The 24908-nt window shown below is 36.9% G+C and overlaps 1 protein-coding gene across 3 annotated transcripts; it reads right to left on the bottom strand.

Annotated features, from left to right (window-relative positions):
* Window positions 1–994: 994 nt before the first annotated feature.
* LOC138724101 (uncharacterized) lies at window positions 995–24393 on the bottom strand. 3 transcript variants are annotated; one of them, XM_069863863.1, is made up of 12 exons: window positions 24320–24393; window positions 23493–23570; window positions 16523–16598; window positions 12878–13009; window positions 11901–12024; window positions 9460–9520; window positions 9310–9356; window positions 8771–8846; window positions 7655–7756; window positions 6193–7116; window positions 5243–5353; window positions 995–4179 (listed from the first exon to the last, which is right to left on the bottom strand). In XM_069863863.1, exons 2-12 carry the CDS (start codon window positions 23519–23521, stop codon window positions 3867–3869), a joined length of 1995 nt encoding a protein of 664 aa, XP_069719964.1. In that variant the 5' UTR covers window positions 23522–23570; window positions 24320–24393; the 3' UTR covers window positions 995–3866. The 3 variants fall into 3 exon arrangements, with proteins under 3 accessions (XP_069719964.1, XP_069719965.1, XP_069719966.1); XM_069863864.1 differs by lacking the exons at window positions 23493–23570; window positions 24320–24393 and adding an exon at window positions 20565–20633; XM_069863865.1 differs by lacking the exons at window positions 16523–16598; window positions 23493–23570; window positions 24320–24393 and adding an exon at window positions 13874–14114.
* Between the last annotated feature and the right edge of the window lie 515 nt (window positions 24394–24908).

Here is a 24908-nt window from a genome sequence, read left to right as displayed (position 1 = left end):
CCACAAGAAGAAAGGGATCTGCGGGTTTGGCAGTTGCTATCCATTGGAACCAGTAAGGCACAGTCTATTGACAACTGGAGCAAATAAGAGTCAGCCTGGAGAAGAAGCAAAGGCTACTGGTTGATAACAGCATGGAAACTGTTGCTTTTTGTTTGCATACACATTTTAAATAAACTGCTGTTCACAGGGATTCATATCCACTTCCTGAACATCATACAAAAGACACATTCCTTCTTTCTCCAGCACTGAGTAGAATTGAAAACACAAATGATCTTTGGGTATCTGCCTTTCTGGATGCCTCATGTGAAGCATCTTAAGAAGGAACTGATCTTCAGAAGGTAGCACTCAGGACACTTAAACACTGGTCCTGGTGCACTCGTCATAGCAATGCACCCCAGATTTGAATTGTAATACATCACTAATCACTTCTGCACAAGAAAAAACTCTGCAGCTTGCTAGCAGTTACTGTAGATGGAAATAAACAGGAAAGGATTGTGATTGTACTTAGGGCCCCTTGTAAATGTAATTTTTATGAGTGCCACTGTAATACAATATTCAGTTAAAAACCAAGAAGCATTTAATTTAATTCACTTGCATTCTCCTCCATGTGAATCAATTAGTGATTGACTACTACAGATGCAAATATGCAGTGATGACTCAGCTGTGGAATTTGAGATAGATGTCAGTAACAGTTTGTAATGTATCATGTGGGCTTAGCTCTGCCTAATTCCATTAGGAACAACAGAGAAGAAAGAATTTAGGATAAGGCTAAAAAAAATTATATACAAACCTCATTTTTCACAGAATCACAGAATCACAGAATCACAGAATAACCAGGTTGGAAGAGACCCACCGGATCACCGAGTCCAACCGTTCCTACCAAACACTAAACCATATCCCTCAGCACCTCGTCCACCCGTGCCTTAAACACCTCCAGGGAAGGTGACTCAACCACCTCCCTGGGCAGCCTGTTCCAGTGCCCAATGACCCTTTCTGTAAAGAATTTTTTCCTAACGTCTAGCCTAAACCTCCCCTGTCGGAGCTTGAGGCCATTCCCTCTTGTCCTGTCCCCTGTCACAAATTTTTGGCTATTTTCATACAGTCATTTCAAAGCCATTCGTGGAAACATCATCGCTATTAATTTTGCTTGAAAAGAAGGATCCAACAGTTACAAAAGTGATGTTTATTTTGTCCAATAGCAGGAATTAATCCATTTGACTGTATCTAAACCCTCAAAGGTCCTGCTGGAACTGTCTGAGGACCGGTAGCAGCTACTGCTGCTCCTAACTCCTGATGCCACTTTTCTCTTTCAGCTGAGCTCTCCAGTGCAGTAGCTTTCCAGAGTTCCAAGCCACCCTAGCATCCCCACTCTGAAGTAACAAAGGATTGGTTGTAGGCTCACTTCAATCCTAAAAAACATAATTCAAACCCCAAAGCAAAAATATGAGAGGAGTGTTTGCTCTTTATTCACTTTATGAATACTGCATACATAGTACAAAAACCCTCCCAAATGCTTGTAATACCAGTCCTTACTTCTCAGCTCCCTGTTGGAGAATACCAGGGTGGGACATGACATTTTTTGTTGTGTTTTTAAAGAATCTGGCTCAAGAGTAGCCTATGTTGCAGATCCTCCTCATCTCCAAATAAAGGAACTGAGAAATTTTCGCAGCTTATCCCCAATCTAAAAAAAGACAAAAAAAAAAAAAAAAGGAAAGGAACAAATGCCTTTTCTGAATATTTAGAGCTCCACAACCAGTTTATATCTAGAGAACTTCATTCCTGAGACCACATGAATGAGTGTGGGAATGTAAGGGCAGATTACAAAGAGGATTGTAAATGCACCCAAGTGACTTGCAGCTGGGGTGTAGAAAAAATATATATGGTAGTAATCCTTGTTTAAGTCTTACGTGCTTGACAAGTAGAACCTCTGTATTTGGATAACATAGGCCTGTGATAAACCTGGAGGCGCCCTCAAGAACATGCTCAAGATTCTTGCCCTGCTGTGAGAAGATCAAAGCACAGTGGAAAACTACACCTGTGTGAATCCTTGCTATACAGACAAGCCCAGCAGGTTCGGCAATACTCTCTCACAAGGACCAAGCACTGTGGTGACTGTGCTCCTGTTTGCGTGCCTCTGCCCAGGTGCTACTTTGGAGATATCCTGGTTTGCAAGGTAATAGAAATTAATTTATTCTTTGCATTTCATCTGTGGGTTTGTAGTTCTTTCTGCATCCTGCCTGTGCTGGCTGACACAGCAAGGCTCCTAATCAGACACTGAATGGGAAATACAATTCACTAGCTGCTATGAAAACGAGAAAACTATTTACTTTGTACAATGAATAAAGCCAAAGTTGTTCCACTAGTTGGAAAGACAATGCAGTTAGAATTTAAATCCACAGAATCCTTGGATTTTGGGAACTTTTTGCATGCGTTACAAAACAACAGGAGTTGCCAGATGTTTCAGTTACCAAATCTAGTCCTTATTTAGTAGCTATAGAATCATGAATTCAGAAATCTCTCTTATGCTGTTAGTTAAAAGGCAAAAAAGATTTGTGGGTTCTGGCTTTGCACACCAGGGTGGTTTTTTTTTCAGTTTTCTAGTGTAGACTTAGAACCTCTTTCTTGCTTTATGCTTTACAGCTATACTGCTTTTGAGGCGGTTTCTTAGCTGCATGACTTAAGTATCTAGCAATCATTTTAATTGTTTATTTTAATATCATGGTCTAGCTTTATCCTTATTCACTGTGATGCCTTTAAAAACATTAATTTATGAACATATTAATAATGAAAAATGAATATTTTTTAATTTACCCAAATATTGCAATAATACTGTTTTCCACCCTATGAATTAAGATTTGTTTACCCACAGTAGAAGCTGTTGGTGCTACTGTGCAGCTGCTAGAACAAATTTCATTACTCTTCAATGCGCTGCCTTCTTGAGATCCACTGAATCGGGAGTTCAGAGGAGACCGTCCAACACACAACTCTTACAAGTAACTTACACGAGGAAGTCATTCTATTCTAATTATATTACTCTCCTTTGCTGTAAAAAGAAACTAGCATAAAATAGAAGTGGAGAATAACACAGATATGACCGACAAACAGGGAGGTGTAACTACGCAGGCACTGGTAATCTCGGCCAATTGGGACAGGCAAGCCAATAATATGTGACCTACCTCATTACCTGCACTGGGCTATTCCAAAAAAAAGATAGCCTATGGGATCAGGAAAAAATATACAATCAGAATGGGATATTCAGATTACTGAAAAGCAAGATTGACATTTAGAGTATCCAAACTCCATTTGCTTCCACTTTTTTAGCAATTTGGGAAAAATTCTGCTATGAAAAGAGTGCAAATAGGTCAGTTCAGTCAATGATATGGAAAATCTGGAACTAAACTTCAATGCTGTGGAGATTGTTAGCAATAATTCCAACTACTATTTTAAATTAAATAATGATGTGGACATAACTTTGCTTCATTCATTTCACAGTATTTTTTCTATAATTTTAATGCTAGTCTACCTGATAGTGCAGTATTTTATTATGTCTTCTGCATCCAGAAATAACATACATTTTAAAGAAATCTAAAATAAAAGAGACAACTACAGTCACTTGGAAAGTTGTTTTAAGGTATGGGGTTCCAATTTCACTGAAACGAAGGACTACTTTAATTCAATGTGTACTGAGACCTTGTCTCCAACTACACTTAACAAATACACCCTAACATCAGCAGAAGCTAATCTTAGAATAGTTCTCTACTACTGAAATTTGCATTTTCCTAATTTGTTAAGAAATAGTATTGGTCCACATACAAATTAAAATGGGTAAAAGTAAGTCTAATCTGAGCAAACATTGTCCTTTTTATTCAGTTCCAGTTGTAGCGCTCTCTTGGCAGCGAATCATAATGTGTCCTCTCTTCCTTTTCAGGTCTGTAATCTAATGGCAGGCCATAATTGTAGTCAACTGTTACAACTGGTAATCTTTTGCTTTGTTCCATCTCTCTGGTAGTTTCACCTTGAAAAGGTTTTCTTTCATAGTCTACTGAACTATCTTCTTGGTGTACAGATGAAGATGGATGCATTGTTCGTGAAGAATATGGTGCAAATCTGTGTTTTCCTCTATTAAATTCACCTGAAGGATGTATTCTCCTATTCCCTTCAGGACTATTTGGTCGATTACTGTAAGAAGAACAAATATGAACAGTGAAATCCTTAGAAAGCAAACGACTGATTCATTATTGGTGGCAACGTTTTTTCCAATACTAGTTGTTACAATTACAGATCTTTATAGTAAGTAGTTCTTCTAGAAGATATTTTGTTTCAAGTGCTGTTTCTAATTAAAATTCCCTCCTTACTGAGTGTTTCTTTACCTATGGGGCCAGTTTTGTTCCAAAGCCCATGTTTTAATTTTGGTGAATACTATGTAATAGTATATCTCCAGTACATAGTCTCAATAGGCACTAATATACTTTGGATTTGTATCTCCAAATATGTTAATTATTTATTCTTCTATAACAGAAGAATCACTCTCCTACAAAATACATATGGAAAGATCTAAAAATGCATATACAGTACATATACTTTTTGCTTCAGATTCTCCACACTCAAGTACCTTTTATTACAAAGTTGTGTATAAACACAATTCAGAACAATCTTTGTAATTTTAAAATCTTCTCCCTCACTGAACCATAGATTAATTTAGACTGGAAAGGATCTCTACAGGTACCGAGGGCCACCCGTTCAAAGTAGATCTGATTAGATAAGTCTGTGTAGGGGCCATGTCCAGCTAAGTTCTGAGTACCTCCAAGGATGGGGATTTTAGAGCTGCTCTGGGCAACCTGTTTCAGTGTCTGACCATCCGTCACAATAAAACTCATTAGCTTGTTGTAGACAGCAGCTAAGAGTTCAATACAGCTTCTGCATTCTGCTTTTTTGCTTATTGACAATAGCTTTTAGTATTTTTGTAGCACATCAGCTTGAACTGTGCTTGTCAAATGTCAATGACTTATGTTAGGGATTCTGAAACCATTTCATAGTCACACTGAAATTCAATAAAGATGGACCACTAATTAGTCACATTATTTGCTCACTGCTCACATTCAATGGTTTAAACTGTATTTAAGCAAAAGTACGAGTATTAATTTTTACACTGTGCAGTTAATTTGTATTTTTTAGCTGGGAAACTGGGGGAATAACAGCATAAAGGTAAATCAGAAAACAGTACGTGAAATCTGATATTTACCTATAACTTCTGTTAAAGTCATCATTACTAGACCCATAATCTCTGTGAAGTGAAGGAGATGAGGAGAAATGAGGTTCTGGTGCATTTTCAAGGGAAGAAAGAGATTGACTTCTGCAAATAACCAAAAGAACTGCATGGTAAGAAGAGTACAAATGGTTGTAACCTTTTCAATAATATGTATTTATCAAATAAGATAAAATATTTTTACTTTTAATTAAAATTTACTTTAAAATTTAATAAAAATTATATTATTGTAATAGTTTAACACCTCAAGACAGTATGCTTCATTGTAATGATAGACTACCCTCTGTTTCACCTGTACAATAGAAGAGATTAAATCGAACTTCACTAGTCCAAGGAACATCTGAAACATGGTCTGAAATATTAAAAGTATTTTTACATATGTCAGAATCCAATAAGTTTACTAATAAGCAATATATGTATTTTGGAGGATATGATGCAAGTCCAGAAGCAAAGACATTCATAACAAATAATGAACTCATGAAGTAAACAAATGCAAGTCAAACTTCCTTTGTAGCCTTACTGTTTATATCTGCTTAGCTAAGCACATAAATAAAATTTCATATCCTGTTCTGTGTTGAGGATTGCTTTTTAGATGTAATTTTCTATACATAACAAAGTAGGACAAAGAGCTTTGTTTCATGCTGACTCTGAAAAGGTAAAGAAAACACATAAGCTTAAATTTAAAGAAGCACAACCTTATAATTTAGGAAACACTGGCTTCCAAAGCTGCATCACTCCAGGCTTACATCAAACCCTTCTGTAAGTATAAACAGAATTAATTAACTGACCACTTATATGATTTTTAAGGGGATGATTAATTGATTTCAGATTATTTTAAAAATAAATTAATTTGAAGTATAATTTAAAAGTGTTGAGGCTTGCAGTTTTACTCTCTAATACTGGTCTTAGAGCTCAAGGATGTTTACCTGTCTGAACACCATTCACGCGGCAAGTCATTGTGACCTGGATGATCACGAAAAGGTCTTGACCTTTGTCCATGACCTTTACTAACATAATCAAAATCTTTTAACTGAGTCTCTTCCTGTAAGACATCATAAGGCTGATGGTCATGAAAAGGTCTGTGTCTTTGTCCAGGACCTTTATTATCATAATCTTGTAGTTGAACCTCTGTTTTTAATTCATTGCATGGCTGGTGATCATTGAAAGGTCTCAACCTCTGCCCACAGCCCCTATTAACAAATTCAAAATCTCCCATTTGCATCTGTGGCTGTAAGTCATCATGTGACTGATAGTCATGGAAAGATCTCAGTCTTTGGCCAGGACCTTTGCTGACACAATTTAACTCTTTCAGCTGCATCTGAGCCTGAAATTCATCACGAGATTGGTGGTCATGAAATGGTCTTCGTCTCTGGCCATGGCCTCTGCTACCAAAGTCAAAATCCTTTGACTGCCTGTCTTCCTGCAAATCACTGTGGGATGGATGGTCAGGAAAAGATCTCTGCCTTTGTCCATGGCCTCTGTTAAATTCAGCGTCCCTCGATTGTCCCCATGCCTGTAAATTATCATGAAACTGGTGTCCATGAAAAGGCCTCAACCTTTGTCCAGGTCCCTCGCTACTGAATTCTAGGTCCTTCGGGGGCAGGTCTTCTTGATAATCATCATAAAACTGGTGATCAGGAAAGGGTCTTTGCCTCTGTGCCTGTCCTCTATTGTAGTCCCAATTTCTTGTCTGCATTGGTGCTCTTAAATCATCTTGAGTCTGATGGTCATGAAATGGTCTTCGTCTCTGTCCAAGTCCCTTATTTATGAAATCAAAATCTCTTAATTGTATCTGTTCTTGCACATCATTGTGAGAATGGTCATCATAAATTCTTAATCTTTTCCCAGACCTGTAAAGAAGTTTGTCTTAAATATAACATCATACTTATAAGTGCTACAAGTCATTAATTAAAACAAATTTTTTAACTAGGAATTGATATGAAAGACATTGCAAGTAAAATATATAGGTATCAAAGATACTTAGAATCCAGACTGGAAGATTACAAAACTTGCAGTGTCATCGTAGAAACTGTGACAAACATTCAACTGTGATCCTATAGTGCTTCTTAGACAGCCAAACCCAGTTATTCCAAGTTAATTGAAAATAAGTGCGGAGTGCTGTAGAATAATAAAGAAGTACAGGCAAAGTAAAGCTCTGATTTTTCCTAAGTGAACTAATTACTTATGGATTTCTAATGGTACACATTCCCTTTCTTTCCTTTATCTTTTCACTGTTTTATCAAATTCTGTAAATATTTTGCCTGAGCAGACTATATTCATAACATCTCTTTTAAATTAGAGTATCTATAGAATTTTTTCTCAATAAGAAACCACTGTCTTTCCCAGTGTGGTTTTTTTGGCTTTTAAATCCATGTTTCAGCCTATTACCCCTGCAAATCTTCATTTGGGAACCGCTCTACAGATCCTTCCATTGTATGTGGCGGAGGAATGATGTCTTCATCTGAATCCCAAACATCCATTCCAAGGTTACTAAGAAGAATAAAAACCTCTCATTAGCTTCCTTTTTTAAAACACACTATTCATACAGAGAAAAATAGAAACCAAACATATAAAATTCTTTAGTTTAAAATGACAGAATGTTTTGTATATCAAGTTAACTTTACAGACATTCGTAACTTATCAAATTTTAATCCTGTAAATTTATTTTGGGAAGGGCTGCAGGAAAAGCAAAGAGAATACCTAAACTTCCTAAGCTTGGAACAACATCCTAAAGGATATGAGACAAGCACCGTACCTATTCAAAACTCTGACACGACTAACTTAATCATGCACAGACTATAAAACAATGATAGAAGTAAACCAAATAGAATTCAATTAAACTAAAAAGATTCAAATCAGTCAGGTGTTATTTTAAAATGAATTTACTGCTCTAGGATATCATTGGCACAAATAACTTAGGAAGATGTAATAGTAAGCTATTTTTAGGTGAGTATAATAAGCATAAAATTCATACACAATAGGGATACAACTCATGTGAACAGAGAAGCTGAGAACAACTTTCCACTTCAAACAGTTTTACCCATACATTTTTATTCCTAAAACTGGTGCACTTTTTTTTTCCCAAATATCTGGTTCTACCATGCCAACAATAGCAGCCAGATCACAGGACTATAAAGAAATCTTTGAAGTAGCTCCTTTCAGCTTACAATGAGAGAATAAAAAAATCAATACACTTGCACAGTATGATGACGCCCTACCAATATTCAACAGTAGTTGTCAGAACAATAAAATCTTTTGTATAATATAAAGTCAGAAGGTGAACAAAGGAAGTACACCACATCACGTTATTCATATTGCAAGTCTTACAATGTGTACGTAGTTGCATATTAAAGGCTTAAGATGGGATTGGCTTATGGTTAATTTTGATTAAATTGGCTTAAGATTAATTTTGGCTTATAACTGGAAGTGAACTTTTCAAAATGCCAATATCAGTTTCAAAATACTGTAAAAATCTTAACCATACAACTAAAATCTTTTGTTTACCTTCTCATTGGTTGTGTTCTGAGATCTGAGAGATACACAAGACCATCCATGCGATGACCTCTAGCATCACCAAAAGCTAAAGGAAAAAAAGGAAAAAAAGATACAAGTCTAATGAAATGTGCTGAAACTGAGCCACAAAAATGTGAAAGGTCAAGTTTCTGTTCACCATTGGTTTCTGAATTTCAAACAATTCTAACTTGATATTTAATACTTCAGTAAGCTGGCATCATTGCAGCATTTTTTTTTTTTAGAACAACTGAAACTAGCAGCTCAGGTAGCAACTCAGGACTGAAAAATCTTCAAAGCAAAACAGAAAAAAATTATTTTAAGCAGCTGAAACATACTCCTACTATGCTGCCAATTTGCTAATGCTCAAGCCTTGCCTGGAACAGAATCAACAGCCAGAAAAATCTTCTACGGAAGCCAGCACATGAAATAACTCTAAGGATACTAAAATAGATTTGTAGTATTTATGACTACAGTTGTAGTGATTGTGAACTACAACCTGATATGTGCCTTAGTTCAAACTGTATAAATACCGTGGATCGCTGCCTCTGGATCCCAGCCTTCAACATCTATGAGGTATCTGAAGAAAAATACGATTGTATTATCATCTCAAAGAGATTATAGATTAAAATAAGAACACTATCTTTCGTGAACAATGATGTCTGTTTTTATACAACCCTTACCTACATATAAGGTAGCCAGTTCTATTAATTCCATTAGTACAGTGAACGCCAATGAGTTTCTCTATCAAAAAGGAAAGCACAGTCTTTAATAGTTCAGGAAGTGAAATTACTAAAAAATTAGTGCAAGCAAAAAAAAAAAGCTGTATTTTTCTATCAAAGTAATGATAAAAGTAATGATAAATAATGCTTGTTATTTACAAGAATATACTGTCCAGTATTTACACATCCAGATTTTGTCCTCTTCATGCTGGATATCTAGCAGCAGTTAGCTCACTACTTCCAAACCTGTGAAGACTGAGATTAACTCTGCAGAATGTAGGAAAAAAGAAAGAGGAGTAATGACAGCTAAAGTGGCTGGACTCAGCCAGAACTACAATAACAGAAGAAAAAGAATAAAATAGGATTTTGCAAGCAAATCTAAACAAGGCAAAAGTAAAATTGAGCAACTTGGTTTACAGATTCTTGTAAAACTTACAAAAATGAGGAAATACACATAATGCCCCTAGTATCTAGGATTATGAAATATATTACTAGAAGAATTCATTTAACTGGACTAAAAATGTGGATCATTACGGGGATGAACCATAGAGATGAGATTAAAAGAAGCACTCTAGTAGGAACTGGTAATCTCTAAAGAAATATTTTTTCAGAACAGTTATACTAAGCAGCTAAAAGCTAAAAAGCAGAATAACTTACTATTATTATGGTGTTTCAAATGAGGTATTTCTAATAGAATTGGGGAAACACTAACACGGGCATGCTTGGCACTGATAAAACCTTATCCAGACTATCCCATGCAATCTAATTACCCATATTTCATGAAAAAAATGAAATAAGTATAGGAAGGGCTACTATGATGGTCACAAAAAATGGTACATGAGAAGGGAACTAGGAAGCTTGTCTTATTTAGTCTGTAAAACCAAATCCGAGATTCTGAATAGAATAAAGGGGATGGAGAACAACAATACTTAAGGACAAAGCTGGCATAAGGAGAAATGTGTATTAACTGGTTTTAGGCTAGATTTTAGAAGAAAAACTTTAATCATCACAAGAACAAATCTGTGATGGAGACAAAGTGCTGACAGATGGACTCTGAAATGGGACTTCAATAATTTTTGAATGGGATAAAATATAGATGTTTGCCACAGAACAGGACAGTCACATTGCCATGTAAGTTTATTATAAGTTTGTGTCCTAACAATTCAGACACTAAAAACTTTAACTTCTCAAAAATCATATTTAAAAAGAATCCTGAGAAATTTTAGAGGCAACCTAAAACAGAAGGCAAGTTACTATGAGTAAGTCAATGAAAATACGAAAGTTCTCCCAGCTCCCAAGTTACATAAACCCTGCCAAAATGGCCTTGCCAGCTGGAAACACAGGTCTTCATCTAGTAACAAAGTAGGAATTTATCCTCTCAATTCTGAAAATCAGAAGTAATTAGATTCAAATACAAACTATTCTTTGTCACAAGAAAAATCAATAGATCAAAACCAAAAGAAAAATAATAATTTCCAACTCATTTCCGTGAGCCAAAAAACAGCAAAGGAAGAACTTACACAGCAACTTCATGAGCAAGGACAAAAGTTTTTTCTTATACATTAATTTTTCCCAGTACCTCTAATTCAGGTTCTTACACATGAGATTTATGTCAGGATTCTTTCACAAAAGTGAACTTACAGGCAAACCACAATTATCCTCTGCAGTGAAACCTGTACGCGCTTGAACAGTTAATATCCCTACTTTCTCACAGAGAATGCTTAAGTAACCACAGCAAACAGCACAAAAAAGCTTGAAATAATGGTCCTCTGATATTGGACAAACAGTTAAAAATTGCCTACAATGAATCACTAGCGAAAAAAAGCAAGAAGGCAAAAGTTGCAAACAGGCTATGGCAAAATACGTACAAATTTATTTCTGCAAAAAGTGCCTTATATCATCTCAGCAAGAACTGTAGTATTGCATAAACACTAAAACAGTTGCAGATCCCCACTGTTAGGATAGCGGGGCAATAATAGACTCATAAATCAAAAAAACTGCTACATCGGACTAAATGGACAAGTTGCTCACACGTATCAGTGCCTAGTGCCATCAGAGAAACGCTGTGCTATTTAGAGCATCCATAAAGGGCTGGCAGCTACAACATTACGCTGATGGTAGACAGATGAAAGCCTTGTTGATTTGACACATAATGCAAATATAAATATACTACCATTACGAAGGACATTAAAATCACTAGTAATTGTTGAAAAAGACATGTTTTAGAAGCAAAAAGAGAAACATCATGGTTCACATAAATCTTATTATGATAATAAAGTGGAAAGGGCTATGTAAAGTCTGAGATCCTGGGTGACTTAAGTATCTGTTGAAATTAATAAATGATACAATTATCACTGAAGTATAATTTGTGGTCTTTGACGGCATAAGATGCCAATAATTACCATTTCCTGCATTTTCCCACAAGAATTTTCTGACCCATTTTTTGAACTGTAGGATAGTAGCATTATCAGGGACTTCAAGTCCAACAGTATAAAGTTTCTTGTACTGCACGCTTTTAGGTAAATCCTAGCAACAAGAAGAAAAAAAAAGAAATGTAAAAGGTCTTGCATTCATAAAAAATCTTAGGCAGTATCTACAATAATGCAAATGAAACACAGTAGCTTAAATGTTGACTAGAAAATTAAACCAATCTTGACATAGTTCTATAGAGACATACTCTCAGAAACTACCATTTATATTTCCACTTTAAAGACCCGATCTCAAACAAAGAACAGTTTCTACACAAGACTTGTTCATCCCTGGTAATAAGGCAGCATATCAACTAAAGAGAGCAGGTTCTTGTAATTCCATTTTAACTCATTTTACAATCATCAGCAATATTTGTCCCTCCCACACACAATTATAGATATACACTTATATATTCACTCCTTTAATGCTTACAGCCTACGTATGTTCAAAGAGTAACATTCAGTTATAACACTTCTATTTCTTCTCTTTTTCAATAGGAGCCTGATTACTTACAATTGTTTGGACCACACAGGTAGAAAATTTGAAATTAATAAAGTAATTTAAAAATGTGCACTTGATTACACTGAAGATCAATTAAAAAAAAGACTCTATGAATAAACAAGAATGTCTTCAAGGCTCAGACTGTAAGTCGTCTGCAACTTTTCTGCAGTGCCTGGCACCAAAGTCTTTATCCATTACTCTGAGTTACCATAAGACAAATAAGCCACAAATGCAAATAGCTGGGAGAAGGAGTTATTTCCTCTATGATAAAGCATTTAGTTCCTATTGGAGACACAAAATAAGTCTAGATGGCTCACTAGTCTATACCAATTCAAGGTAAACAAACATGTAAATACTTTAAAACAAAGGTTGCAGTAACTATTTTTTTCTGTTACTTTGCTTACGTTACCTTAACTTCATAGTATCGTGTGGTATATGTTAAGTCAATAACTAATCCAAGCTCCACATTTTGGGCCTTCATTGCAGCAATCAAGTCTTTCGGTGTAAATTTCTGTGTTGGGGTAAGCCTCTGGTTAATTGCCTACAATAAAAATGGAAAAAATTTCCCTTTTAAGTTCTAATAACCAGACATTTGTAATATTCAGCTGTTTTAATTAGGACTAGGAAACATCATTCAAAAGGGCTGTTCACAGTATCTGGATTATATCCATGTATTATGCAGATAAATAATGAAAAGGAAACAAATAAAGATAGCAGGAATTTGTGTATTCCTATTCAGAGGAACAATCAAGGAAACGTGAGATCTTCCACTCGTATGATGTTAACAAACATTATTAAAATAAGCACTAATTTGATAGATACAATAATCCTGCAAAACGCAGCAATCTGTTCCCCAAAACATACTTTATCTTGCACAATAACACAAAAATAACAGTATAATAAACATAAAACATTAGAAGTTGTCATACAAGAGTTCATTTATTCTAAAGATTTTGAATTTCTCCCCACAAATTATTTGCAGACATTTTTATCCCTGCTTCATCACTTGGCAAAATGTACTTGCATGTCATTTAGCACTGGGAAATATTAAATAAGACTAAAACATGGTGACTAAGAAAGCTGCATGTTGGTGGGTAATGAATAATTAGTTTAATTGGACAGAAACAGTGGGAAAAATGTTTACTCACCCTATTGTAGCTGTGTTTTTTGAAATGTGCTCTTCATTCAAGATATGAAAACGCCTCATACACACAATACTGCATTTTCTTTGAACAGGGTGCTTGCTCATTGTGACATCCTTTTGACAAAAGCTCAGCCACAACTAAACAGTGGCAAGGACGCAGCAGCCTCAACCACCTCTCAATTGATTAATAAGAAATTCAAGCAGATTGGACTCAGAAGTAGTGGAAACGAAGGCAGCTACAGACCACATAGAGCCACAGACCTCTTAGAGCCACAGATGGTATAGAGCAACTAACCATTCCTTCTTTGACTGTACCGATTATAATCTAAGATGCTAGCAAGCACTTATCTTGAGTTTGGAAACAGAGACAGGAAACCAAATTAAAGAATAAAGAGCAGAATAGTCCTGTCAAAGTTCGCATGTGATTAGGAAGCTTGAGCTAAAATGAGTACGGTAGATAGCATATAGAAGCACTCAGTCCTATGCATATCATGTACTGGTGGTGCACTGCCTAAAAAACAGTGAAAGTAGAGGTTGAAATGAAACAAACATATTCAGCAGTGACTTCTACTGAAATATGAAGCTGAATTTATTAACTTTGAGGTGACAATTCTGAATGTGCAAACGTTCTCCTGTAGAGCATTGGAGATTTTTTTTCTTTTACTATGTGAAGTCACAAACTGAGGTGGAACACAGTTTACAAAACCAAACATACTAAACATACTTCTGAATAGAGCAGTTAAATGTGTTACAAAAGACTATTTGGAATTTTCTGAAAAACTCCGGTGGAGTATTCAGTTTAGGTGTTTAATTGGGCTTTGAGAATGTGAAAAATTTGTATCTATTCAAACCTTCTAGCATGGGAATTTGCCCAGTCCTTACTATGCCACAATGTTACTGTTTGCATATAGTTATTATCTGAAAGGAAGGACAGAAAATCCTTCCAAGTAAACCCATAACCTTATAGCCTTTACTACCAGCTTCAAGTCTTGAAATACTGAAAATATGTTTTTTCCTTTTGAGTGAAATCACCAATCATCAGTTTCCTAATAGGTAGTCAAGAGGGAAACTGCTGCATACTTAAGAGGCCTGTTTCACCAGTTTAATAACAGGATTTCTGACAGACATTGACCAATCAGTTCTTCAGCTTTTCCAGATGGGCTTACTGACCTCCACGGTCATTGCAAAGACATCACAGTTTAGCCAGTCATGCATTTTATGTGTATTCTGCCACAAAGTCCACGAGGTTCAAGCACAGTCTCCGGCTGATTTGTCATATCTGTATCTTACATAGTTGAGACTGAACAAACCAATAGGACAGAAATGTTACAGGTTTTGCTGTCTTGGGTACCAGACTTTAGATCTGGCCAAGTTCAAAAACAGCTTCAAAAAACAGGGATCCATGCCCCAGTGAGATCCGCACGCCTAGAAGGTAGCAACATGCTGAAGCAGAGTGCCTGCCTGTGATACATTGCTATAAACGTTCTTTGAGCATGCCTGCAATTTTTATGATCTCTCGTGGAATTCCTTACAGACCATCACAGGAGCTACAGGGAAAGGGTGCATTTAACAATGAAATACCTTCCTCCGAAACCTTGACCGGCACGGACGAGGAACTGGAAATACACGCATTGAAAAATTCCTACAATAGTGCATCTATGCAAAAAAATTGGTGTTGGATCAAGTGGAATTACAGGAGCTGATGCAAAAAATCCTCTCTCAAATACCTCAATGACAAAGAAGTAATTATAAATATACTGAATTTTATATTCACTGCTAGATGTGACCACTGTCTCAGTCTTTGGTAGAAAGGCACATGGCTACTGTATTCTCCATCAGTATGAAGAACATGACCAATGTCAAGCATGAGATCCGTGGTGTCAAAGGAACCAAACCATCACACTAAAGATGTAAAAGCAGCTGCAGGAAGCAAACCCTGCAAGCAATGCACTTCAGTCATTGCTGATAAAAGCGAACTGAATGGTGACAAAAAACATAATGGGCACCAATATACCAGAAGAATCAATATTTCTTAATATTAATACTAGAGTGCGATCTGTAGACAACACTTTAGACAGAATATTTACTCTTAACTGAAGAGTTATGTCTAGCCACTGAACTTTAAAAGAGCTCAGAAACTTTTAATTCCTGTGTATCTGGAGCAAGAACTTGTAAGAGTTAATTTCCACAGCACTTGTGTTAATTCATACAGAAGGGCAAATTTGTCCTGTTTGCCCTAACTTGCCCAAATTTTCCCTATACCCCAATCCAATGAAGAACTGAACAGTCTAAAAAAGATGACTTCCACATTTTTATTGTCAGACAGAATTAAAAGATCTGACTCAGTGTATTTAATAGATTAGGAAGGCACTCCATGTTAGTAAGGATCTTAGGGAAGTACTAACACATTAATAAATCTATGAAGACTTCTTTTTTAAATTCCTCCAGATCACAGAGCTTTTTGCATATGAAATAGGTAATCTGAATCTATAATTTTAAAAGAACTGCAATGTCTGGTATCCTTTAATGAGTGCTCAATTTCTGTAAAATTATATTTTGGCTTACATTCCTCAGATTGTTATTCACATCACAACCCGTTCCATATGATTTTCTTACAACAGTCATGAAAAGATTTTAAATAAGATAATGAATTTAGGCCACTTAACAGTGATCAAATTAACCGTACTGACTGATAAGAGATAAAAAGTGTAACACCAAATAAAAATTCTATGAGAAATAATATAGCATATTATGTAAAAAAGCTACTAGTAGATGACTGGAATGGTTAAATCTGAGTAAACTTTTTTTTCCATAAAACTTTCCTGAAGTTTGCATGAATATCCATGCTATTCTTCATTACTTTTGCACTGTATCTTACAGAGTCAATTTGTAGTTACTTTTTATACATACCCCTTTTAAAGGTACTTTGAATGCAATAAATCTAGTTCCTGGTATAGGCTGTCCAACCGGTGTCAAACTCCGCCATCTGTAATGAAACAAAATATTTATTTTTAAATATTTTCAAATGACATGATTCAAGAGAAGGCATCTGCAGATTCAGGTGAAACTTTTTTTTTTTTTTTTAAGATTTTCTCGTAGGATTAAATCTTTGGTAAAACAGAGAAGATAAAAATTATACTCCTTTAAAGTTATAAGTTCTTTCTAAAATTCTCCAAGCAGAAAGGTATTAGTTATCCTTTTTTTCTTTTCTGTGATGGGCCGTACCATTTACTAGCACATTATATTAAGATCTAGATTTCCAAATAGCAGGATCCAATGGTTCTAAATTTCCTTAGCCACAAAATCAAGCGATCATAACTGATAGACGCGAGCTTGACACAATGACCAACTAAATCCTGATATGTAAAAAAAACCTTTTTAAAATTCCATTTTCCATTAGTAACCTGCCTGTTTCACCAAGAAACTAAGATCTTTTCAAAATAACTATAAACATTTGTTATTACATATTTGAATAAAGCGAATAGATTAGCATTATTTGTGGATAAAAGAAACAGGGAGTCGCCTAAACACTGCTTGAAGAATATCAAAAGAATATTGCTACTGAACAGGGCAGAAGCTTATTTAGCACACTACACAGCTTAAAGATACTTCTACTGTTTGCAAGTCTAAATTCAGAAGTCATTATAAAACACATATTTATTCTCTGTAGAGCACTACCACAAAGAAAATACTCCTTAGAGATAACATGCACTATTGTTCTCATTATACAGTAGAATTACTTTGCCAAATCTGCAATTATTCCATGAAGTGTTTTCAAGGTATTGTCATGACATCTGAAAACAAATCTTTTTCCTTCCTCCTCCCTCAACTTCCAAAAAATTGCTCCCCTAAAAATGGTAGGACAGTGCAAACAAAACATGAAATGCAAAGTTTACTTTCATTAAAAAAACAACAAAGCTTCTAGATTTTGCAAATGTGTTTACTTTGTAATATGCTTATTTTCAAAGAACATTCTTGACTGCATTTTCTCTTGGTACTTTGAAAAATATAGAAAATATTCCATCACACCAAAACTTTGCAAAAAGTCACCTACTAATGCTAAGATTTATTACATCACCCAAAACACTAGTAATTCCAAACCCACAAAGAACTGGTGTTCTTTTCATAGAAGAATTTAGGACTTCAATTTCTTCTCCTCGCATGAGGACAGACTATGTCTATGACCTCAGAAGATTCAGCTGGATGACATAAAATCAACACGGCCTTTTGCATTTTCAGCTTGTACCTCAACTATTAAAACAGAAAACATTTTCATAAGAGCCTTTAACACTGGTGCCCATTCACTTATTGAATCTTCTGAATTAACATTTAAATATCTCCTTTTAAAAAAGAGCATCCAATAGCTTCTATATTACTTTCCAATTTTCACAAACCCACATAATTTATGAATTAAACTGAATACTCTATTTTGAAATATTCTAACGACTAAGTACTTTGCTTTGTTCACGGTTCCCAACTTTGTACCTCATAATTGCAGTGAGGGAATAAAACCAGTCTCCTACATCATGCATTTCCTTATTTTAGGATAGTTGGATACAGGGGCAAAAAAAGCACATTCTCAATCAGTGGACTTTGAAAAGTATCAGTCAAAAAATTACACATTGTGTATTATGGAAGAGATGTGTTGAGAAGTCTTCCCAAGCGAATTTTCAAAAGCTTGTAAATTTGGAAGCCTGGCAGCTGCACACTAGCTGTAAAATACGACAACAAAAACCAGAGACTATGTTTCATTTATCCTAGTTTAATAGGTGAATTTTATATAGATATGTGTGTGTCAATTACGATCATAAACAGTGTAAGTGCATGTAAAATATTTTATTACTCAAGCTAACAAAACCCATAACAATGAAATATCTTAGTTGCAAGAAGCAGTTAAAAAAACCAAAACCAACAAAATCGACAGAAAACCTGTGAAAACCACCCTGTGCATATTTTAATTTTATCTCATTCACTTCAACTTAGAAAGGTACTAAATGCTCTGAACCACATTTAGACATGTACTTAATCTGAACTACTGTTAAAATTAATGACAAAGTCAGGTTTAATACTAGCTCCTGTGTCTTGCTGATTTTAATAACTCTTGAAATTACGTCTTTATTTAAAACAAGGAAATACTCTTCCTGCTTTTGTTCCTAAACTTCCAAATAGAATTAGAAAATGGGCTGTACCTCAAGATATAGAACCTAGTGCAGCAAATGCTTTTATAGTAATAAAACAAACAAGAATGCAGTATTTTTTCTTCAACCTAGTTCAATTACTTGCTGGTGTTATGTCTACTAATAAAATGTTCAAAATGCTTTATGAAAGTAGGATTTAATCTGATAGCCAGACATATTCAACATACAAATATTTAGACACATTCTGAAGGAAGGCAGAAAAAAATCCCAACCACAAAAGACCAATTACATTCTGTAGTAAGAAAACTTAAAAGATGCCATAAACCAGAAATTGAGATATTTTTAAACCTGCTTTCTCTTGGAAAACTACGAGTGGAAATCTACTATGATTCCTATAAATACAAGCAATTATCAGCCGATAAGAAATGATACAAAAAAGGCTTAAGAAAAAAAAAAAAATCTTACTTTCTATAATTAGCAGCATAACAAAGAATTCGTGAAAATTCTGAACATTTTTTCAGAGTAAGGGATTAACAGTACAATGCACCAGGATTACACAGATTATTGTCACACTGTAATAATCTTAGGGGTTTATTCTCCTGTTTTTAAAGCTATTTAAATCCTCCCATTAAAAAAAGCTGCAAAATCAGCAAGAAACTCAAAAGCTGCTGACAGCTCTATGGTAGAACATGAGCAGAAGGCACCCTTCATCAGAAAAGATAAAGGGTACGTGTCCCATGTTATCTTTAAATTTATGTTTAAAAAGGAAATTTCAGCATATTGCTTGGAGAACTAAAAATTATCTCAAATTAAGAACAGCAGATTGAAATTAAGTACTTCAAAGAAAGTAGCAGTTTAATAAAAAGTGACATATCACACGTGATATATTTTCAATCACAGCTTTATTTTTCTAAGTTTTCAAACAGGCAAACAATCAGCGCACTACACGCAGATCAAGACCTGAATAAATAACTGAATAAATGAACTAATTATTTTACTATTTACCTTTCACAGTTCCCATTTCTCTATCATGTTTTGTCTCTATTACTCCCAAACAACCACCACCAATTAAAATACAGGCAATATCTGAAGCTATGCTTGACATTTCAAGGGTTTCTACAATTCTGGAGCCTCTCATGAACATCTATGACTATGAAGTAGTTATAAGTTTAGAACAAGCACAGCAAATTGAATGCCAAAACATTAAAAAATGATAATTTTCTAACTGTAGAGAAACTCAAGTCTGAAATGCTGTCAGTGGTAGCAAGATCATATAGAAAGTACTACTTGGAACCTCCTCTCCTTTTTGTCTATTGGTATTCCATGATATACACAAAGCTTTATTTTCCAAGTGGTTTCCATACCTCTATGGACACCAGATTCAATACTATTCTGTTGAAGAAAAGATAGGCCTACAAAGACCACAGCACGCTATCACGGCAAAACACATACTGAACAGGTCCAAAGCAGAAGAGAGGGAATATAGCTCTCAATCATCTGTAACTACACAAATTCTCACTTTGCTTTTCTTCAACCTTTGCAATTGGGATACAAATAACACAAATAAGACATAACTTGTAAAAAAATAGTTTGGATGTAAAGCATGGGAGAAAGTTTCATTATCATGCCAATAAGTAATCGCATATCTTTGTACTTGTGTATTTTAACACAAGATATGGGCCTTCAAGCTTTATAGCAAACCTATCATTACTCAGGTATTATAAGATGTGATTTCTCTCCATCCTACATTTTTAAATGCAAACACTCTATGCCTGATGGTATGAAGTACTTTCACTTTACAACTAAACTTTCACCTTATGGTTACCTTTTTCTCTCATCCATCCTTGAACATGCACAATCAGTTATGCCATAGACTTTAAGATTCCTGTCTACATGAAAACGTTGATGCTTTTAAGTCCACACAGAAATAATTCAGTTAAATAACTATGTTTATGGTACATAGGCCGAAATAGGTCGGGTTTGCCCATACCCCATCCTGGTATTTTTTCATACCGCTCAAGAGAAATATGCAAGAGGACATTTCTGAAGATGCTTTTAAGAACTGAACTTGAGTTTGTGAAATTATACTCACAACAAGATTTTGGATGCTGATACACAAATGTATAAATCTGTAAAAACAACACAGTACTTTATGACTGTTAAGTAACTTGAACTCCTTTTACTGGCCGGTTCTTCACTAAAATATTACAGTACGCAGCTACTGGAGGACAATAGCATTTCAGACACTGAAGAATCAGAACTTGTATATGGTGGAAGCTGCAGCACAAGGGGTCACTTGAATCCCTCTTAGAGTGATGTCTCACTTTATTACAAAATTACTTCTCTACCACTTCTTTCTAGAATTGAGACTGCAATGGGCACTGTACACCTTAGCTCTGCTCCAAGATATCACTGGGAAAAGGGAGAAATGCTTTTTGCTATGAAGGAATACAGCAAGTCCTGTTTCCAGCCCACCTCCTCCTCTCACTGCTAGAATAAAGACTGTGCAAATAGCATCAGATCAAACATTCAGAGCTAGGGCTTAGCGACAGGGGCACAAGAACAAGAATAGGCCAAGAAGAACAAGGTACAAGACCAGCAGTGCAGATCCAGTGGTGACACTGGCGATCAGTACCACTTTAACAAAACTTAAGGTGCCAAGTATACTCAAATTGCTGATATCTGGCATGGCTGTGCAGTGCTACAACACAACCCTTACATAAAGGCAACTTTAATTATACTGCAGAGACACTATTGTAAAGTGACAGTAAGTAGCTGACCAGTTAAAAATCACTATTTCTTGTTTAGTTGTGCTATTCCTAGCTACTTATAATTGAAATCTCAAATTTATTGTTTTGCTTTAATTAGCATAATGATATTTGGATTAAAACTACTAAGAATTGTATAAAGGATTTCAGGTAGTAACAGAATCTTAAAAAATGTCTGTATGTAGGGTGACTTTCTTATCTACTACATGCAGTATCATTTAAACCAAAACAGTTACTATTAGATTTATTGCTATTACAATACTGTGATATGATTCAGGTTGTACTTCCATAGTATGCTACCATCTGGACCGGTCCTTATGCTACAGCATACCACAATCTCACTTCTGCCAAGACTGTTTCTGGGGCCAGTAAAGTACACATGCAGGATCACCTACTCCAAAATTAGATCTCCTTAAGTCCTCTTCAAGGGTTCATTGCTTTTTTTTTCCCTCCTGGTGTGGTAAACTAACTCACATGCACATAGTAATTCACAACATGCTGTACTAGCACAGAGACGACATCAATATACTGCTGCATGAGATTGGGAAATTTACAATTCCTTAAACTCTCTTACTGCCAAAACCCCAATACTGTGAATGTCTAGCCCGCTTTGTTAATAGTATAAAAAGGTATGTATATAGAGAAACACTTCAGTATCATGAAGTTTGTCAGATGGTAACACTAACTTTCTAACCAATTACTCCACCATAGATGTTTCTCTCCTTAAAAGATACACAGGTACCAGCTTCCAATCACAGAAGCCAAAAGTCTAGTCCACTGCTTCTTCTGTGGTTCAGAGAAGAAATGTGTGTAGCCTGAAAGCTGCACCAGTTCAAATACAGAAGGGAAAAAAAAAGAAGGGAGAAATGAACACCCAATTCTCAAAGTTTTACCAATAATTTCCAGGTGTGGGTAAAGCAAGGAGGACAGCAATTCTTTCAGGCTTTCTACTTTACTGCTTACACTGACTTAAGCTCAACTTTTAACTGAAATTTGATAGAACCTTTCACAGCAAGACATACTTAAATAGGTTTTTTAAAATTTTATTCTACCTTTAATCCCCAAGTTTGTCAGCTATGAGAAAAGCTTCAGTTTCTTGAAGTTATTTTGTTAAACTTTGTTCGTCTTTTGCTTCTATTTACTGCTTTTAAGCCAATGTATTTTGCAGGAAAACATGCTATTTTTATTGCTCCTCCTAAGAATGTTTTTAATAAACTTATTTAACACTACCCCTGAAACCACGATGCCAACGTTTCCTCAAATAATGTATAGATTGCAAATTATTATCACATTACAGCATGCCTTTATATCTCAGCACACCCTCCTGAGAAATTTGTACCAATACCAGCAGTAATACACATGGGCTAAACCTTCAGGCTCGGATTTTTATTTTTTTTTTATTCAGTAGAGCTGGATAATAAAACTATATCTGTCTTACATGTGATCATTCTGGGCTTTCCATGTGCATTCCCAATCAAGTCATCAGAAAGCATTTGGGCTCTTTTTATTATTATTTTTGCTGATAAAACCATTTTTGTTGCGTTCTTGTTAAAAACAGAAATGCAGGATGTTTCTGGATCTGAAGCCACAAAAATATTCCTTGATCACTCTCATGCAACCACCTGCTCCCACCTTATCAGCTCTTCTCCCACTCCTGGTAGGAAACATCTGAGTAGTCAGAACAGACTACTCTCCCATTCGCCCAGTAAGTCTGCACCTCGGGGTAAGAAGGGTACGAAGAAGGGAGTGTGTTTGGTTGATGAAGGAGAAGTGTTCACAGACAGGCTGGAGCTTTATACTCACCTGGGGGATGAAGGGTTGAGTTGTTCCTGTTTTGGAGAAGATACCTACCTTACCTGGCTGTAGGTGGTGCAGGTGCTTGCAGAAAGAAAGTGCTGGGGCAGTCAGCGCCCCTTTCTCTGCGGGCAGGACTTTGCCTGCTCCTGCCTCTTGCTTGGAGTGAGGGATACTTACCCGTCGGGGATAGTATTCTTCTTTACCATGCTGAGAAGCAGGAGCAGGCAGAGCAGGAGACCCCGGTGAAAACGGGCACTGCAGCAAAGGAGAGAGAACCGCGCAGTTAACACGGTGCTAACCTCTTTCTCCATCAGTGGGTCTTTCACGGGGCTGACTCTCAAGAAAAATAAACTAAGCAGTTAGCTGGGGCTCGAGGCCATCCTGAGCAAGTTCTCCAGCTTGCAAGCTAGCCTATTTTCACCACTGCTGCAGTACAAGAGGGAAAGACAACTCACCTCTCCTCTCCAAAAGATCAAAAGAAAAAGAGAGGAGAAGCAGGAGGTTTCTCTCTAGCTCTAGCAGCAGGGATGAAGACCTTCCCGTACCTCGGAGCAGCCTGTCCTGCCCTCGCGCTCCCGCAGCCACAACCCTCGTCTCAACGAGCAGGAGCCGCGGGCAGCTGCAAGAGGCGAAGCCGGCACCTCAGCGAGGGCAGGGCTGTCCCCCGCCCCTCTCGCTACCCGAGGCAGGTGCGGCCCCGCGGGACGTTGGTCGCCGCCACGGCCCGTGCGCACCAAAGGCGGGGAGAGGACGAGGGGCGCTCGCCCATCGCCGCCGCGGTGCTGGAGGCTACCAGGCTCCTTCCTCAAGGCTGGGAGCCGCGGGCAGGACCGGCCGAGCCAGGGCGGGGAGGAACAGAGAGCGGGGCAGGGTGGGAGGTGGCAGCCCGGCTGCGGGGGTTGGGAGGGAGGGGGGCGGTCGGTCAGCTTTGGGAGCAGGGGATGGGCTGCAGCAGGGGAGGCGCCGGCGAGGCGGGGAGCACCGGGGCTGCGGGCGGCCCGTACCCTGACACGATTTCCCTTGCAGAGGAAGGTTGGTGCGAGACAGAACGTTCACGAACGGCGCTCAACTGCGCCTGCGCTGCGGCCGCCGGAACAGTACGGGAATGGGGGGGAGGATTTCACCTCCTACTCGGGAGCCCCGAGTGCGCCTGCGCAATGGGGGGGGGGGGCGCGCTGGGGGCGCGGCGGGAGCGCGGGATTGGAGGTGGAGCTGAGCAGTGAGGGGGTGAGGGCTGTAAGGGTTCTGCCCTTGGCCCTGCCTCTTCCACGGCGCTTCCTCGATAACTGAATTAACGCACAAGTGCTATGAAGCGGTAATGGCGTTCTGGTGTTTCTCGTTTACTAATTTTTTTTTTGTGTGTTTTAAAACGAAGCTGCGAAAGTTAGATTTCGGAGTTTAAGTCCTTTGCTACGTAATTAATAAGCCCGCGTATTAATTACAGTACTGCAGTGTAGTCTGAAATTACTGTGCTGGTATTAAAGAAACGGAACAACTATATTTCTGTTTTAACATTTCTAAGATGAGTTTCACAGAATTCGTCAGTCGTGAGTGTATTTGGGTTTGTTTTTAAGTTAATATACTAGAGAAAAA

This window comes from Phaenicophaeus curvirostris, chromosome 9 (genome assembly GCF_032191515.1).
Source record: "Phaenicophaeus curvirostris isolate KB17595 chromosome 9, BPBGC_Pcur_1.0, whole genome shotgun sequence".
Classification (NCBI taxonomy): Eukaryota; Metazoa; Chordata; class Aves; order Cuculiformes; family Cuculidae; genus Phaenicophaeus; species Phaenicophaeus curvirostris.
Note: the sequence above shows the minus strand (reverse complement) of the source record. Positions and strands in the feature narration are given on the sequence as shown.